Source organism: Camelus bactrianus, chromosome 20, assembly GCF_048773025.1.
Source record: "Camelus bactrianus isolate YW-2024 breed Bactrian camel chromosome 20, ASM4877302v1, whole genome shotgun sequence".
Classification (NCBI taxonomy): domain Eukaryota; kingdom Metazoa; phylum Chordata; class Mammalia; order Artiodactyla; family Camelidae; genus Camelus; species Camelus bactrianus.
Window position 1 is genome coordinate 11652304 of NC_133558.1, and position 17057 is coordinate 11669360.

General features: G+C 42.1%; 1 protein-coding gene across 1 annotated transcript in view; it reads right to left on the reverse strand.

The window, feature by feature from the left end:
- Positions 1 to 17057, reverse strand: part of KIF13A (kinesin family member 13A) — a 174076-nt gene that overhangs the window by 26432 nt on the left and 130587 nt on the right. Inside the window, 9 exon segments of the mRNA XM_074348138.1 lie at positions 60 to 211; positions 2084 to 2257; positions 3053 to 3214; positions 5662 to 5811; positions 6649 to 6789; positions 7972 to 8134; positions 10133 to 10346; positions 16242 to 16408; positions 16508 to 16594. Coding sequence (XP_074204239.1) covers positions 60 to 211; positions 2084 to 2257; positions 3053 to 3214; positions 5662 to 5811; positions 6649 to 6789; positions 7972 to 8134; positions 10133 to 10346; positions 16242 to 16408; positions 16508 to 16594 — 1410 coding nt within the window.

Consider the following 17057-nt stretch of genomic DNA (forward strand, 5'->3'; position numbering starts at 1 on the left):
AACTGCTGTCCAAGAGTTAGCCTAGACCCTGAGTCTAAAGCTCACGGCCAAGTACAAACCTGTCATGCAGCGTTCTTGTCTTTGCATGAAGGGAATCGACTTCCCAGACGGAGCTGCCGTTCCCAGCACACCGGTGGCCCCACACTTCGATCGCCAGCGCGCCATCTGAAATGAACTCCAGGAATTCTTCGGTTACGTTCACCACATAGTCCTGGGAGAAGTGGGGGAAGGAAAGAGCGACAAGAATTATGCATCTGTGAAATTTTCTTGTTACCTTTCAATTGTATACAGATTCAGTTCGAAGTATGTTGGCCTGATCCCAACCTTAAAACTATTGCTGCTGCTTTATAGAAAAAAGCAAAGAATATTACATTGGAAGGGATATTCCGAGGTAATTTAATTCAACTCCTTTCTTTAAGAAATGAGGATCCTAAAGAAAGCAACTTGCCCCCTATCATACTGCTTGTACCCACAGAGCTGAATCTACCTTCCCATCCTCCTGGTCCATTCTCAGTTCACAGGACCTCTCTGACTTTCAGCTGGAATGGACTAGTCAGCACATCAAAAAAAAAAAAAAAAAGAAAGAAAGAAAGAAAGAAGGAACTTCTGACTGTTCCTTGCCATGGTTTAGGAGACTAAACACAGAATTAAGTTGTATACAATTAGCTCCACGATTCTGTGCTCTTGCTCTTAAACTCTCCCATTTCAGTTCTGCATTGTGAAATGCCAACAGGTGAGAGTGAGGAAACGGATACTGAACCGATTGAGATGTCTGGCAAATCACCCAGAACAAAGCAGCAGGCAAGGAACCACATCGATTTTCTTTCCAGTAGCATCTCAGTGGAATCTCAGGTGAGGACAACTCTGTGACTCTAATTTCTGGGAAGGACTGTGCTATATTGATTTAACCTTATACTATCTACCTTTTTACTTATTTTATATGGCTTTATTTGAGACAGTCAGAATTCTAGAAGGAAAATAAACTTAATAACCAGTTGGCACAATCTACGCATTTCAGAGATGGAAAAAGTCTCAAGGTCACAAAGTGAGTCCAAGGTCTCTGAGACCAACATCTGTTATACCAGCGTTAAGTAGGATGCACTTAAAATTCAGGTTTGACCCTTCTAAATGAGCAGCTTTTTAGAGCCAAAGAAAGATGGGGATACTTAAAGCAGTATTTAGAGAATAACAACAAAACAAAAATTAATAAAGAATTGAGAAACAGATTTGGTGAACTTGGGCTAAAAAAATGTGGGCCGTTTGTTTTCAGAAAAAGAACGACTTGACAGACTTTACATATGTGAAATTTTACAGGTGGTGATATGGATTTGTTTTCTATGTATAGAACCAGAAAGAATTTCCAAAAGAAAGGGTCTTGAGTATCTATGAAGAATTGTCCAAGGCAAAACAACGTGACACAGAAGATAGAGTCTGGCTGTCAGAAATGACTTGCTGGCAGTCTAATATGAGTCAGGAAGGGTAGCTGATGTCACAAAAATAGGTCCAAACAATATTCACCCAAAATTCACCTTTCTCACTTTATATTTTCTTTAAAAAACTCATATGGGACGTTAGAATACCATGCTTAGAATTTCAAAAGAATGAAAAATATCTACAGCAACTCACATGGTTAGATGTTCACATATATTAAAGTAACAAAAGGCAATTCTGCAATCTGTATGCGATCATATTTTTGCATAAAAATATTTTCTAAAGAAGTTATGCATGCGTGAAGGTAAGAGTGTTGTATCTATGCCCATTTACGTGTATGAACACACTGTTTACCACACACATATAAAAGCTGTAGAGCATAGAAAATTGTTTATTAAAATAGGCAGCAAACTGTCATTGGTCATCAGACCCCTAAGGATTAAGATTTCAGGCAGAAGTCTTTCAGATTTTATTTTAAATACTTTCAAATAATTTGAATTTGTATTAAAGTACATTTTGAGGTTAAAAAAGCCCAATAAACATACTACGTTTATAAAACATTCATATGGGGAAAATCTCTAAGTTACAAGTAGTTGTAAACTGCCCAGGTCGGTTGCCTCCCACGTAGCTCACTTTGTAATGGCATCTGTACCTTACAGTGAGAGAAGGTCACGGTGTACTGCGCATCCTTGGACTGCGGGGAAGGCACCTCTGGGTCCACTACTGGGGCAGCCACTGTGGATTCACACTGGTCCCAGAATGTGTATTGACAGAAGACGAAATTTGAGAGGTTTAAGGGCAGCCCTGTTGCCTCTTTAATTTTTACCTGAAGAGATTAAAAAAAAAATGCATAGTAAACAATCTTACGGTTACCAGGGAAAGGGGGTGGGAAGGGATAAACTTGGGAGTTTGAGATTTAGCCACTAAAATGTTAGCCACTATATAGAAAAACAGGTTAAAAAAAAATCTTCTTCTGTACAGCACAAGGAACTATATTCAATATCTTGTAACAACCTGTAATGAAAAAGAGTATGAAAACAAATATATGTATGCATATGCATGACTGAGACATTGTGCTGTACACTAGAAACTGACACATTGTAACTGAATGTACTTCAATAAAAATTAAATTAAAAATGCAAATATAACTCTCATGAAGAAAACATTAAACTATGCTTTCTTTTCACACCCAACTACCTCAAATTTCAGGGTTAGTGATGAAATAAATCAGTCAGTCATTTACCTGACATCTGAAAATATTTGGCACCATTTCATTAAGGATTACCTATCTGTGATGAAATCTGTACCATGGCTCCAAATCACAGTAGATGAGCTGGCAACAAACGGACACATCCCTCTCCAACTTTCCCAGTGACCGAGTTTCTGATACAGGTGCAACCTTTACTAGAGAAGCACGCCACGAACACAGACTTTAGAAATTCCATACAACTGTCATCAGAAAGTGTGCTTCACCTCTGGAAACAGTCCTGTCCATTACTGTATTTACTGTCAGAAAGTTTAAATTTTACTATGTTGTATGAAAAACTCCTAAGATTTTCTATAAAGCTGTGTTGAATTAAAAAGGTCATCTATCTGAGGCTCGTTACCACTGCCCTCTCACCCGGCACGTGAGTTTCCTGACTCGGTGGATGATCTCCCCGCTGCTGTCTACGACTTCAAGGCTCCCACTCTCACTGGAGTTCTCCGAGGAGTCGTCCTCCACCACGCGCTCCGGGACAGCTCCCGTAACTCGCATCACTTCCACGTGGAGGCGCCCTGCAACCTGGGGCAAGGGAGCAGAGCAGCGTGGGGTTAAAAGGCATCCCATGGACAAAACCGACCTCAGACAGAACGCACCCTACAGTATCTCCGGTGGGCAGCTCGGCTGCGACCACTGGGCCATCTCTGGCAACAGGAAACTCATTTCCAGAGCCAGTCCACTCCATCGCCTGCCCCTGTAATCATCCTGCCTTACTCTGAGCCAAATTTGTCTTTATCCTTGCATTCTGGAGTCATCTTCATCCTTATCTTTCTTCTGCAGGACAGCCCATGAGCAGCGTAAAGGCAGCGATCATATTCTACCTGGAGTCATCTCTTCCCCCACCTCCTGTATCCACTCACTTACTCACTTGATCAAACACCTGGCCTCAGGGGAACACCAAGATAAAGTCTGGGCACTTACAGTCAAGTGGGGAAAGACAGAGAAGTAAAAACCCGGCACCAACAGTGTAGCTAGCCACTGCAACAGAGGTGTGTGCGGGCTGCGATGGGATAAATTTATTCACTCAACAAACGTTTACCAAGAATTGAGTGTGTACCAGGAACTGCAGTAAGTGCTGTGTTTACAAAAGTGAACCAGGCAGACGTGGTCACTGGGCTCACGGGGCTTCTATTCTCTTGGGAGCAGAGAAAGGAGAATGGAACTCACACGGGCTGGGAGCAGGGTGAGGGGGTGGGACCTATTCCAGGAGGAACGACAAACACAAAACAGCGAACTTACAAGGGAACAGTTCCTTTAAAACTAGTTTACTACCAAAAAGGGGGAAAAATAAATATATACATATATATATAGAGAGAGAGAGAGTGAGCAAGCTCGTTTCCAGAACACCCTGGTGGTTCTCTGGGTTGGTGCTGGTTAGCAGTGCCTTTCTCACAGTCGGTGGCATAGAACTGAATTTAAGGACAGGAATGACCCTGAAATTTGCATTCTCAGAGTGCTGAAACTGGCCGAGTTATCTTTCATGACACAGGTGAAGGGCGTAGTGACTGGTGCCGTGAAGGTGACACATGCCGGGCAGTCTGCCGTCATCTAAAGAGTGAGGCTTATTTTTCAACATGGCTCAGATCCAACTTCCAGAGTAACTGGCCCTGGCACCAAGGACTTAAGAGAAATTAGTTGGTGGTATCTGACAAGTAAGAGAAATACAGAGGAAAGACCAAGATTGGGGGTGGGGAGGAAACACGAGAAATCAGAAGACAGAGTTCTTGGAGGAGGGCAGAGCTCAGTGGTAGAGGGGGTGCTTAGCATGCATGAGGTCCTGGGTTCAATCTCCAGAACCTCCTTTAAATAAATAAGTAAAAACGTGCCCCCTCCTCCCCAAAAAAAGATAGGGTTCTTCTTTTGAATTTTTTTTTTAGTGTAATTTCGGGGGATTGGTGGAACACTTAAAGCTCACCTGGACCCCTAGCTCACCCCTAGCTCACCCCTAGTCCCCTAGCTAGGGACTCAGTGACTAGATCTCTTTGCCATCAGAGCTGTGCCCGTTTTTAACATGGGAAAAAGCAACTTAGCCCATTAGTTTCCTAGAGAGAATGTTCGCACTAGGGTGACCACATGTGGAATGTGAGCTGTGTACTTACGTACCACAACTGGGAACCTATTTCCTGGATTCACTTCGGGCAAAATGGCATCCTGTTCTCAGCCTGTGCTAAGAGTCACACAAAACAACTCAGTATTTCAAGCCTGCATGTTATTGAAGGACACGCTAGGAAATAAGGGTGCTACTAAATTTAAAATGAAAAACATCAGTTGACGAATGGATAAAATTAAAAAGTTTGAACTTGAACAGTTTCTGAAATGCCTTAGGCCTACAAAAGGCCAATAAATTCAAATAACTGAAATTTTGTTCTTTTAAAGGGGGAGTCGGGGGAGGGAACAGCTTCCCTGTGTAGTGTGTATTTAGCATGCCTGTGGTCCTGGGTTCAATCCCCAGTACTTCCATTACAAATAGATAAATAAATAAACCTAATTACTTCTACCCCCTCCCCCCTCCAAAAAATGGGGGTGGGCGGAGAAAGGTGGGATGGTTAAGCTTATTTTCTTAGCATATTTTGGATTTCCAAAACAATCCTCCCAAGTTGTATCTTGTAAGGACCACTTAGGGGCCAGGAAGAAGCTAGAGTGTACTACAGAGGTAAGAGATTAAAAGAGAAATAAATAGGGGGCACAGAGCTGAATCTGGTTTGCAAAAGATTTCTAAGTTGATTAAAACAAAGAAAATACTTGTGAACCACAAATTTTAAAAAAAAAGTGATAATAATCTTTTAAAACCATGACTTAATTTTGGTAGTTTCTACTGATACTAGTAGAGAAAAAAGAATGTGATCCTCATCCAACAGTTGGATCCTTCATCCAACTGTCTTGACCTACCTCAAGATCATAACCTAAATCAAATTAAAAAAACAGAAAAACAAACTTCAACCACTCCTCCGAGGCTGGATTGTCCTTACCTCCCCCTGCTGGCTGATGATGGGGACTGCATACTGAAGCTTCACATCACAGAAGAGACACTCCAAGAACACATTAGCCACGCCAATTAGGTTGTGATTCTCTTGGGCTTCATAGAAAGGGTCACCTCGTTTCCCATACAGTCGCTTTACCTGAGTTGGTAGGAAAGAGGTGGGGAAGCGGGGAGGAGAGTAGAAAACGAAACATCAACTTACACAATGCTATGTAAAATCAGTATTTTAAAATGTTTTAAAAATAATCCATTTATTCAAATAAATTGAGAAGTAAAATTAGAATCCACTTACTCAAAGAAATTGAGAAGCAAAATTAGAATCCATTTATTCAAATAAATTGAGAAGTAGAATTAGAATCACGTCACACAAATAAGTAAAACAAAACAAGCACCTGGCAGTCGGGGACTACGTGATCTCCACAGGGAGAGCCCTTCTTGGGTTGCTGCCCCGTCTCCCCGTCACACCCCACCTGTGTGGCTTCACTCCCGGTGCTTTGCCTCACTTCCTTCGCCGAGTCCTCTTTTCCATTACTAGTGCCCCCAAAATGGGCTGTGCTCCCTAAACTTACCCTCAGTCACCCACCCAGCCGTGGCCACAGCTAGGGGACCGTGAACACATGCCAATGAGTACACAACCCAGGCCGGCTCCAACTAAGCTGATTTTTCACAGCACCAACAAAACAGCACAAATCTACTCTGTCCTACTTCATTGCACCTGAAATGTAGTAAAAATGCAGCCAGTGAGAACATGCTGTGGGTTCTCTTGTTTTAGTTCCTCTCTGTGTGGGGGTCACATGTCTTATGACTGACCCAGCTGATCCTCTCAAGATCACTTTCACTTTACTTTTCTAATGTCAGTGTCCCAGGAACCACGATAGACATTCACGGATGCACGTGCAGGTGTTCTGAGAATTAAATCACTTATATGCTGTCCTTTAAACATGACCAAAGCTCCTTCACACTTAGTCTCTTTTACCTCAGGAACTCTTTCTTTCCATTCTTGATAAAGGTCTCTCATATCAATTAATTTATTTTCCAGCTTCTCAATGGTCCACACTTGGGTGCTCTTCCCTTTCCTCCTCACTTGAATAGCGGGCTCACTCACGATAGCTCCTCTCTGCAGAATGAAGGAAAACAAAAATAAAAAAAACAAAACAATCCTTGCTGTAACTTATTGGATCGCTGAAGCATTGTGTATGATCATAAAGCAGCAAGTATGAAAAAACACATGTATACAAAAGAAGATGAAATTCTATCACCTAGGGAATATTCTGGTTTATTTTCAGTCTTCTATGTATACACACATATTTTATTTATTTTTTTTAATGGAGGTACTGGGGATTGAACCCAGGATCTTGTGCATGCTAAGCACGTGCTCTACCACTGAGCTATCCCCACCCTCCCAACACATTTTCTTTTTATCACAATCAGAACCTAACAAAAATATCCATTTCCTATCCCAATCCTCTCTCCACAGTTTTTATATTACGTTCACCTTGTTGTGTTGTTGAATAGTCTTCATAAACACGCTGTATTGTTAAATAGTTTTCATAAACATAAGCAGTCCATTATTTGACTTATTATTCTACCGGTCAACATCATGGCTGTTTCAGATTTGTGGTGTTAATTACAAAGGCCACTACGGTAAGCATCCTTGTACAAAAGCACATAAATCTTCATGGACACTTCTATGAGTATGGGTTTAGAATACAATTCTCAAAGGAGAACTACTGGGTCAAAAGACTAAAATACAGGAGGAAATACCCTGACTCATTCCTAGCTTGCTCGCTGGAGAGAAAAATGAATGGATGAAAAGTGACTTTTTCAAAGTTTCTCCTTAAAGGAAAAACTCTTCAAGTTGAGCTGATGGGAAACTTCCCAATGACTGAAAAAAATCCTGTGTACATAAAACAGGTATCATACGAGGCTTTTTTTTTTTTTTTGTAGAATTCACTCTCAGAAAAATACTGTAACAGACACACATTCCCTATTTCAGGAGGCATTTATATGAAAGAGAAAAGCAGGAGGAATTCCTGATATATATTTCTAGTTTCAGTGTTTTAAAGAAAGCACCTAAATTAGTCAGTCCCTCAGCTGCCCAAATCCCCATATTCTGATCATAACATATCTAAGGACATACGCATGCGAGGAGGTCTGTAGGGGAAGTCTTAAAAAGAACGAACGCCCCGCTCACATCAGGGTCTCCTCGTGGGTGTTTTGTGAATGTCAGGTTTACATTTTATCTTACAGTAGCTACTGTTGTACCTCTTGCTGGCACTTTCTGTGAGAACATTCTTACCTTTCTGTTGGCACTGAGGTTTGCAGCAGGGATCTGCAGAGTCACCTGGTAGTCAGTGAGTTTGCTCATTTCCTCCGCTAAGAAGTTTGCCTCCCTCACCAAGGTATTAGCTTTGACCAGCTGCTCCCGCAGTTTTGCCAGGCTTTGGCGGAAGAGTTCATCCCTGGGGCATAGCACGAAAGGAAATGAGAACATCCCAAAGAAAACTGCAATCCTGTTTCTAAGTGAGTCCTATTTTTAGAAAGTGATAGAAAACTCCTTTCAAACGGTATTTTTCAACCTATTTCTGCCAATTCACCTCTTATCCTTCCGTCCTCCCAGCAGGGTTCTGGGGGCTATCCATTGGGAACCACGGACAAGGAGCAAACATGTGGGGTGACTTAATGAACAAACCATGTTTTAAATTATATAACATTTAAAACCAGAAATAGACTCATGGACATAGAAAACAAACTATGGTTACCAAAGAGGAAAGAGGGGGAGGGATAAATTAGGAGTTTGGGATTAACAGATACACACTACTATATATAAAACAGATAAACAGCAAGGACCTACTCTATAGCACAGGGAACTACAGTCAATCTCTTGTAATAAGCTATAATGGAAAAGAATATGAAAATATATGTGTATATATGTACGTATATGTGTAACTGAATCACTTTGCTCTACACCTGAAATTAACATTGCAAATCACCTACACTTCAACAAAAAATAAGATTTTTAAAAATACATTAAAAATAAATTATGTAACATTTGAAAATGCCTAGATTTTGATATGGTAATGTAAACAATAAAATAAAATGAAGGAATCCCTTAGGAAAAATAAATGATTATGACTTTTGTGTGCTTTAGGGTGGGAAGCTGGGCAAGTGAAAGTCCTGGGTTTAGTGCAGAGAAAGTGTTTTATTTATCTGATTTCTTTGGTACGTCTGTGGCAGCAGAAATTCTTTTTTTCAGCTCTATCCCATAGCATTTCCTGATAAAAGCTTCTCTAATATCCTGATTGGGTCCAAATCCTATTATATGTTTTCCCAGTCTAACATCTTTTGCCTCAGTAGCCTTCATCATAGCTATAATTTTTCATTTATCTGTATAATTATTTGACTAATAATGTCCATATCCTCTGCAAAGCTGTAAGCGCGCCTAGGGCAGAGAACATGCCCTTTTTTTTTTGCTTGTTGTTACACCTAATTTCTGGCCAAGCGCACGGCCCATCATAGGATATTCAAAAATTACCCACTGAATGAAAGAGTACAGCTGAGCCCTGAACAACATGGGTTTGAACTGTGGTTCACTTACAGGTGGATTTTTTTTTCACTAAATACTGCAGGACCGTGTGACCCGTGGGTTGGTTGAACCCGTGGTTGTGGCACCTCGGATAGCGAGGGCTGACTGCAGAGTTATACTCGGATTTTGCACTGTGCGGAGTGTTGGCACGTGGTAAATGCTCAAGAAATGGCAGGTGCTATTATTACTATAACATAGGAGTTGTTACTGTTTAGACAGACCCGGGTTCAAACCCTAGCCTTTTCATTTACTAAATGGGTGACTGAGAGAGGATATTTAAACTGACTGTCCTACCTACAAGATGGGAATAGTATTTCTGTGGCTTGGTGCTGTCGGGAGCACTAAATAAAGTAAGCACGATGCCAGGGCTGCGGTAAGAACACAAAGAACTTAGCAATAGTTTACTGCCCTTACTGCTGTTGGTACCTTTTCCTCCACCACTACCTCAATTCTGATATAAATGTTTTAAAGTCATAAATCTAAAAAAGTCACATTTTTTAGAAGTTTTCTTAATGTTAATGTTGTATTTAAATGGACTCCAAAGTAAGAGAAATAAAAGAAGAGAAATGCTTTTATGCTGAGGAACGATTCAGATGCTCTCTACTTCCAAACCCAGCAGTGGTGTTCTAACATGGCGGTACCATTCTTCCTGAAGGGTAAGGGGGCAGTGTGGTCTGCAACAACTAACATCCCAGTAAACACACTAGGACAGACAGCATCTCTGAAAGGAAAAGGCAATCACTAACGATCCGGACAGGGGAGTAAGATTTCCTTCTTTGCTACATCTGTCGCCCTTCAATATGTCACGACGCCCGCCCCCAAGACCCCAAGGCCCCAAGGCCTTGACTCTGAACCCCGCGGGTCCCCTTCCTACCTCTCCTCCGCCCACTGGGTCACCTTCTGCTGGGCCGTCTGGCTGCTGTAGGCCAGGCGGTCGGGGCCGCTGCTCTGGGGCTGCCTCTCCGGGGACAGCTGCTGGCGGAGCTGCTCCAGCTCCCGCTCGTACATGAGCCGCTGCTCCTCCAGGGCACTCCTCTTTTCTTCCAGGTACTGTTTCTCCAGCACCTGAACCACGTTTTGAACTGGGTCTGGAGCCAAGAGACAAGGCAAGGTGTCTTCAGTGCTTCTTCCAGCAAGAACCTTGTCCTTCCCCAGAACTGAGCCTTTCAGCATGCTTTCTGTGAGGGGCCTGAGGGGCCCGGTCAGATGGAATCCTCTCAATTTTCTTTTTCTTAACATCTTAGATAAATGCCCTGCATGTAAACTTTCCCCACAGCTACTACGTGGCTTTCTTTAATTTGATGAGCTCATCCTAATGCTCAGACAGATCACTAATCTACAAAAAGCAGATGGCAGTGGAAAAGGGGATGGGATCCTACCCACTGAGAAGAAAAACACGATAAAATCTAAGGCAGCTTCCAAGACAGAGCTACACAAGATTTGATTTTTATGGTAGTCAATTTTTATGCTCACGTAGCACTGGTTTTCATACACAGCAAAGGGTTTATTTTTCTGATTTTAACCACAAATTTATTACTCTTGGATTTCTCTAATGTGGGAGGAAAATTACAGATCACTGCATATGTTTGAAAACATGGATTGAATATATGGTATGGCAATTTCTCAGGTGTTAATACCCGAGAGGGCAATCAATTCACTTGCAAAAATAAAAGGCTATTGCTGATTTTTCTCTTCTGCAGATTTAGAGATCACCAACATACACGTGGGTGAAGAGGTATTAGAAATACTAACAGATCTTGCTCAAAGAGGCCAGGACTATGACTAGTGGTGGTTGCAGTGTAGGCAGGACTCAATCCTAAAGAGCCGACTGGCTGTGGCAGGACATTATCTTGGTGATGACCAATGACTTAGATGCCCTGGAGAAAAGTTAAGGAAGGCAGTGACCACATGTACAAAAGAAAAAGTTACTGACACCTCTGAGTAGTCTGCAGGGGAACAGTGTATTAGACAATCTGGATGGTACACAAGGAAATCACCATAACAGCAAATACTTCCCCAAAGTGGGACCTTGAGGAGTTGTGTTCATACTCTCAGACCAGCCTGGGGGTCACACATTTGCCTGTTATTCGGTGCTATTTGTGTTGTAGTCCTACATACTGAATCTCGGTTTAACTTACAAGACAAGAGTGGGAAATTAAGGTAAGAGGAATTTTTTCAACACCTGTTGATGGCTATTGACTGACTTTACCAGAAGACTCCATCAGTTTGTGAAATAAACATATAAATTGTACTAGCTTGATATAATGAAAAGAGGAAAAAAAATAGCATGTTAGCTTTTAAAAAAATAAGGTTAAATAATACAAAACAGAGTAGAAAGCAATTTTTAAGAAAATCACTAGGGATGCACAGTATAGGTGAGTTGTTTTAATAAAAATGACAACCACAATGGCAATAATAATCCAGCTAGCTCCTGTATCCCAGGTAGAGCACCGTATGCTTTGCATGCATCATCTCATAAAAGCCTTGCAACAAAACTAAGGGCGGACATCCTTCTCATTTTAAAGATGAGACAACTGGGGCTCAGAAAGGTTAAGCAGCTGGCCTAAGACTGCACAGCTAATAAGCAACAGAGTGGGGTTTTGAACTCAGATCAGCACTGGAGTAGATGAACTTAGAAATAAATTGATGCAGTACTCTCACCTCCAATGGTTTCCTCAGAATTAGTACTCTCTGAAAGAGTACATTAAAAAAAACAACACTGTTCTTGTTGACATAAAATTCTAAAATTCATTATTTTTCTAAAGCAGAACAGTTTTCTTCATAGAGCCCTGACATAGAGTTCCTGAAATATGTTACCTGATAGGCCAATGGAAAATGGACGCCTAAAACAAATCCTTTATACAGAGGCAGACCCTGCGTGGGTAAGACCTTTTCCATAGAGTGAAAATCAATACACTCCAAAGCAGTAGACATTCTGACACAACCCTATGACTTCTGAAAAAAAGATGAATAATACCGTGAACTTTTTTGGAGGAGATCAAAGAAATTTTACATATAAGGGCTAGAGAAGAAAAATTCTCTCAGAATTAAAAAATATATATGTTTCTCAAACAGTATTCTTTTCTCTATTTAGGCTCTAGGTTTAAAAAAGAAAAGACAGGGTCCTCACCATCCACCTATATTTAAAAGAGCTGTATTTTCAAGGGCCCTACCTAAGTGTTTATCAATCTTTTCCAGAGAGAGAAAACTGGAAGACACATCAATTTTTTAAACAGAATTATATTCTAGGGTTTTTGGCAAAAGACACTGGACAAGATGTTCAATCGTTATTTCCACCTGTTAGTCGGTGGTGTGTAGAAACACACATGACCGCACATGGCTGAGACAGGGGTTCCACGCCAACAGACACGTCACCGAGGCTTTTATATACTGCTTTAGCAGCTGCCTCAACAGAGCACCCCTACTACTTGCCAGGCTTCATCAATGGCCACAGATTTGCAAGAGAGAGCAGCTCGAGCATTGCTCCCCGAACCCGCCACAGACCAGCCTGGGAAGCCCTGCCTGGGGACTCGGGCCTGGCCACGCTCCACACAGCCCGGCAGAGGTACAGGGGCTGAGGTTTCCCTCCCCACCCCGATCTCACCACAAGTCTGGAAACACCTTTCTCTTAGACATATTTGATAACATTTTCTTTTCAAATTAACTAACCATTAATTAACCAGTTTCTGGCCTTTATCACTATACAGCATATCCTTAAAAAGATCATCCTACTCACCAAGTCAATCTGACTCTCTGCTACCACCTAGGACAGAAGCTGAAGATGACGTGGTCTGTTCCCAAACAACCAATGAACTATCAAGACAGTGTCTACAGTTTCATTTTTCTCCCTATTGAATGAACTGTTTTGAAACTCAGTGAGTCTGGTGCCTCAGGTCAAGATACCAAAGAGGTAGGTGTTTCAGGACAAGAGAAAGGATCCCATTTACTTTGGGTAAAGCATTTTCTCTTTCTTCCTTAGTTTATTTTTGCCTGGTATGGAACTATGCAATGAGCTCAAACTTACTCATCTGTCCTGAGAATGGAAAAGAGAGAGGGTGATGGTGTAGAGGCTGAAGGGCATTTATGTGATACAGAGAATTAGAATTAATTCATACCAAGATGCCCAAGGCACTAAATTAAAGGGAAGTAGGTCCTCTGGGGTAAAAAGAACCTTTTAATCCCAGATGGAATAATCTCTAGGATCCTTCACCAACCAGCCCCTTAGCTGCTCTTTACTTTAGAGCTGCCACTGACTCTGTGAAAATAGCTGAGTGTCTGATTCCTATTTGAGCCTCCGGGAAGAACGCATTAAGGTCTACAGATACCAGGTTTGCTTTTACTCTTAATTCAAACGAAATGGGTTTTAGATCGTTATTTACTCTAGAGATCTGAAAATCCATGATCCGAGTCTATTACTGGGATAATGCAGGAGCATATTTATCCACCAGCACTCTGTCCTGAACTGTTGTGCTGTCGACAGCAACACAGCCGTTAGTAAGAGTAGCAGTAATAGCAGGGACACTTTTGTGCTGTTGGACGCATGGGGAAAAGAACGGCCACTAGATTTTCACCACTGGGAAGGCAATGGAGCTGGAACATGGGGACGAGGGGTCATAATTGGAAAGGGAACATTCCCCAATCAAGAATTCAGAGCACCTCTGTCAGGCAGAAAACATCAGCTTCTTCCCAATCACGTTAGTTAGATTTTGTCAAAGCACGTAGCACAGGCACCCATCAGCAGCACTGCTACAACCCAGTCACGCTCCGCCATGCCAACGCCAATCGCTTAAAACCTTTATCCCACTGTTTGTGCAGGAGCTTCGTCTGAAACCACATGAGAGGGAAGAGAATCTTCAAATAGGACCACCAAGGGGATGACCACCAGGCAGGCAGGCTGATCATCGGGAAGCCACCTAGCAGTAGACGTGAAGCACGTGAACACTGTCGGGCCACCAGCATTTCAGCATCGTTATCAGAGAACATCTGTGTGCCCCACAGGGCAGCTCCATTTAGCAGTGAGATTGGATAAAGTATAGGAAAGAGGGAAACATTACTTTGAAATAGAGAAAGTCAACACTGGAGAGCAAGGCCTGATCTGGAACACAAATGGTTAACTCATGTCAACACCATGAGCCAGGCCACCAATGACTAACTGCCTGATAAGAAGACCAGAGGAATTAACAAATATTAAATACTCACTGGTTATTCAGGGGGTTAACATGTATATATACATATGATAATGAGGTAGCAATTGGAGAAAATCAGAAATCCGTGAAGTGGGATGATACGCGATTAAATGGATGCCACCAGCATACTCTGCAGAGTTAGAGAATCTTGTAACCTCATCTGAAGAAATAAGCTCTCTTCCAGTAGACATTCCTCCTCCTGGAGTTTGAAGCCTGCACCCTCTCGTCACACCCTGTATCCATTTGGGCTTCCAAAAAACCACTTACAGGTGACTCTGTTAAATGGCCCACTAATGTGATTCTGACATCTGAATACCACTTGGGAAGGTCTGTCGGGATTCCTCCCAACTTGGCAAGAGTGGACTGAAGCCTGAGTGCCAGCTGTGGTCCACCCTCTGCTGCACTGTCAAAAGGTCCAGTAGCTAATCCTAATTCCTATTCTTAGTGATGTTCTTTTTTTGTTGCTATTCTATGCCCTTCATATAAATACATCATGCTTGTTTTTTCTTCTGGCCTTCTCTTCATACTTCATCTTTATAATTAAAAGGGGGGGGCGGTCCTTGAGACTAAAAATCCAGAAATAGGGATAAATAAAAAGGTCAACATCTTTATTCCTGCAACAGAATCCCCAATTTGATCTGCCAGAGATCTGACTGACAGTCCTCCAGCCACGCTCAAATTCTTCTCACACAGGCTTGTTCAAAGAGTAGAGTGAGAAAATAAATGTTTAAGGAAAAGGCTCAACTGTGAAAACCAAAATTATCTCCTAGCTTCCCATCAGGCAGAGGCTGGCTACCTCAGGGATCTCAGGGCTCCGGAGGCCCTCCCTGCTGTAAGTTAGGGATGCTTAGGTATTCTGGGTATCCAAGGAACAGATGAATGGGGAAGTGAGGTTGGACAAAGTCCAGAAACTAACTTTCTCAGGTGCTCCAGGATCTTGCCTCAACTATATCCTTGTGAAATAGTTCTGCTAGGAATGCTGTCTTGTGCCTGTGACCTGGGGAACTTTCCTGTCTTGTTTCTGGTTCCCAGGCACAAGCCTGGAGATGAGGATGCTGGGAGATGGGAAAAGGAAAGGACAGATTTACAAACTAGCAAGCAAGGAAAACACTGGTGTGTGTTTTACTTAATGCATGTAAGTGTGTATGAAAAGGTAAAGGATTTCCTTTTAGACACAGAGAGGAAGAACTTAAATACGAACACAGGAAAACTGAAAAGAGGGATCTAGAAATAATGCTTTAAGGAGCATCTCTACCTTAAAGATCAGAGACAGGTTCAAGTGTAGGTCAGGCAAAGAGCCTATAAAGTCTTTCATTCCAGCTATCATGTTTGTAAAAGTGACCTGGGCTTATTAAATAGGTCTCTTTGGCTGCATAATTTCAACTGAGTTTATGGTAAAATGCAACTTTTATCTTCCCATTAGATTCTATTTGAAATTCCTCAAGTCATACTCCCTTGGGGATTTTCACACGCTAAAGAATTCAGAAATGATAAGCTCAAAAATGGGACATTTGAAGAGGAATTCCATCACAGTCATTCTGTACTCTAGGACCATGGAAACATTGCCACAGCCAGCTCGGGAACACAAGGTGTCATGGAAGTGACCACCCGCTCTCTGACTATACCTGAGGAAGCAGACCAGACCCTGGGGTATTTTCATTAGCTCCTTGACAATAACCTTCCTAAGAAATTAGCAATTTTACATGTCTAAGTTTCAGAATAATATGCTGACCCCTTACTGAATGGTGTGTGGTAAGGAAGTGCCCAAGATGGAGGAATCCAGAGTTAGGGTCTTACCGTTACTATTCAGCGTTTTCATGATAACTTCCATCTGTGCAAATTCATAGTTGTAGTCTGGTTCCGAGGAAGCTTCACTGGCTGCATCCAGGTCATGCTCTGGGGGGCCCACTTCTTTCTCAAAGTCTTTCAACCAATCTCGCCGTTTCCTCTTAGGCAAATTAATTCTGTAGGGTTTTTCGCCATTAAAGAACATCAACGTGGTGTACGCTCAGTTAACACAAAAGACGTATCAGTGAAAATATGAGTGACCACAAAGCTGTTACCTGAAGAAGTGGTTATTTCCCCACAGGATTCTGTCCCCGTGCCAGAGCTGGGTGGTGCTGCACACGAGGGTGCCGTTTACACAAGACCTGAGGGAACACCAGGGGCTGTGTCAGCAGTATGGTAAAAGGCACAAAACCCAGACCCAGGAGCCAAAGAGATAACTGGGGGAATTTTTTCTTAATAGATGTATTCGACTAATACCTAGAGAAGGAATAACAGAACTACAGCCACTATTGAAACACACAATCCAGGCGAAGATGAACAAGGGACGCCAATATCCCTCAAAGACAGACGCCTGGACATTATGTGCTCTTGGTGGAGATGGAGAACAATGCCTGTGGAACTGAACCTAATGAAGCTTGTAGATCTAAATACCAATTTAGGAACACACAGGGCAGTGGAAGATGCTAAATGACGTCATGGATGCAATGAGCAAAATGCTGACTATGGGAAACAACCAGGTGTCTTCTTCAAATAAAATGCAAGGAAAAAAGGAGGGGAGGAGAGAAATGGGGACCCACGGGCTAAAAGAGACCTGAGAGACATAAC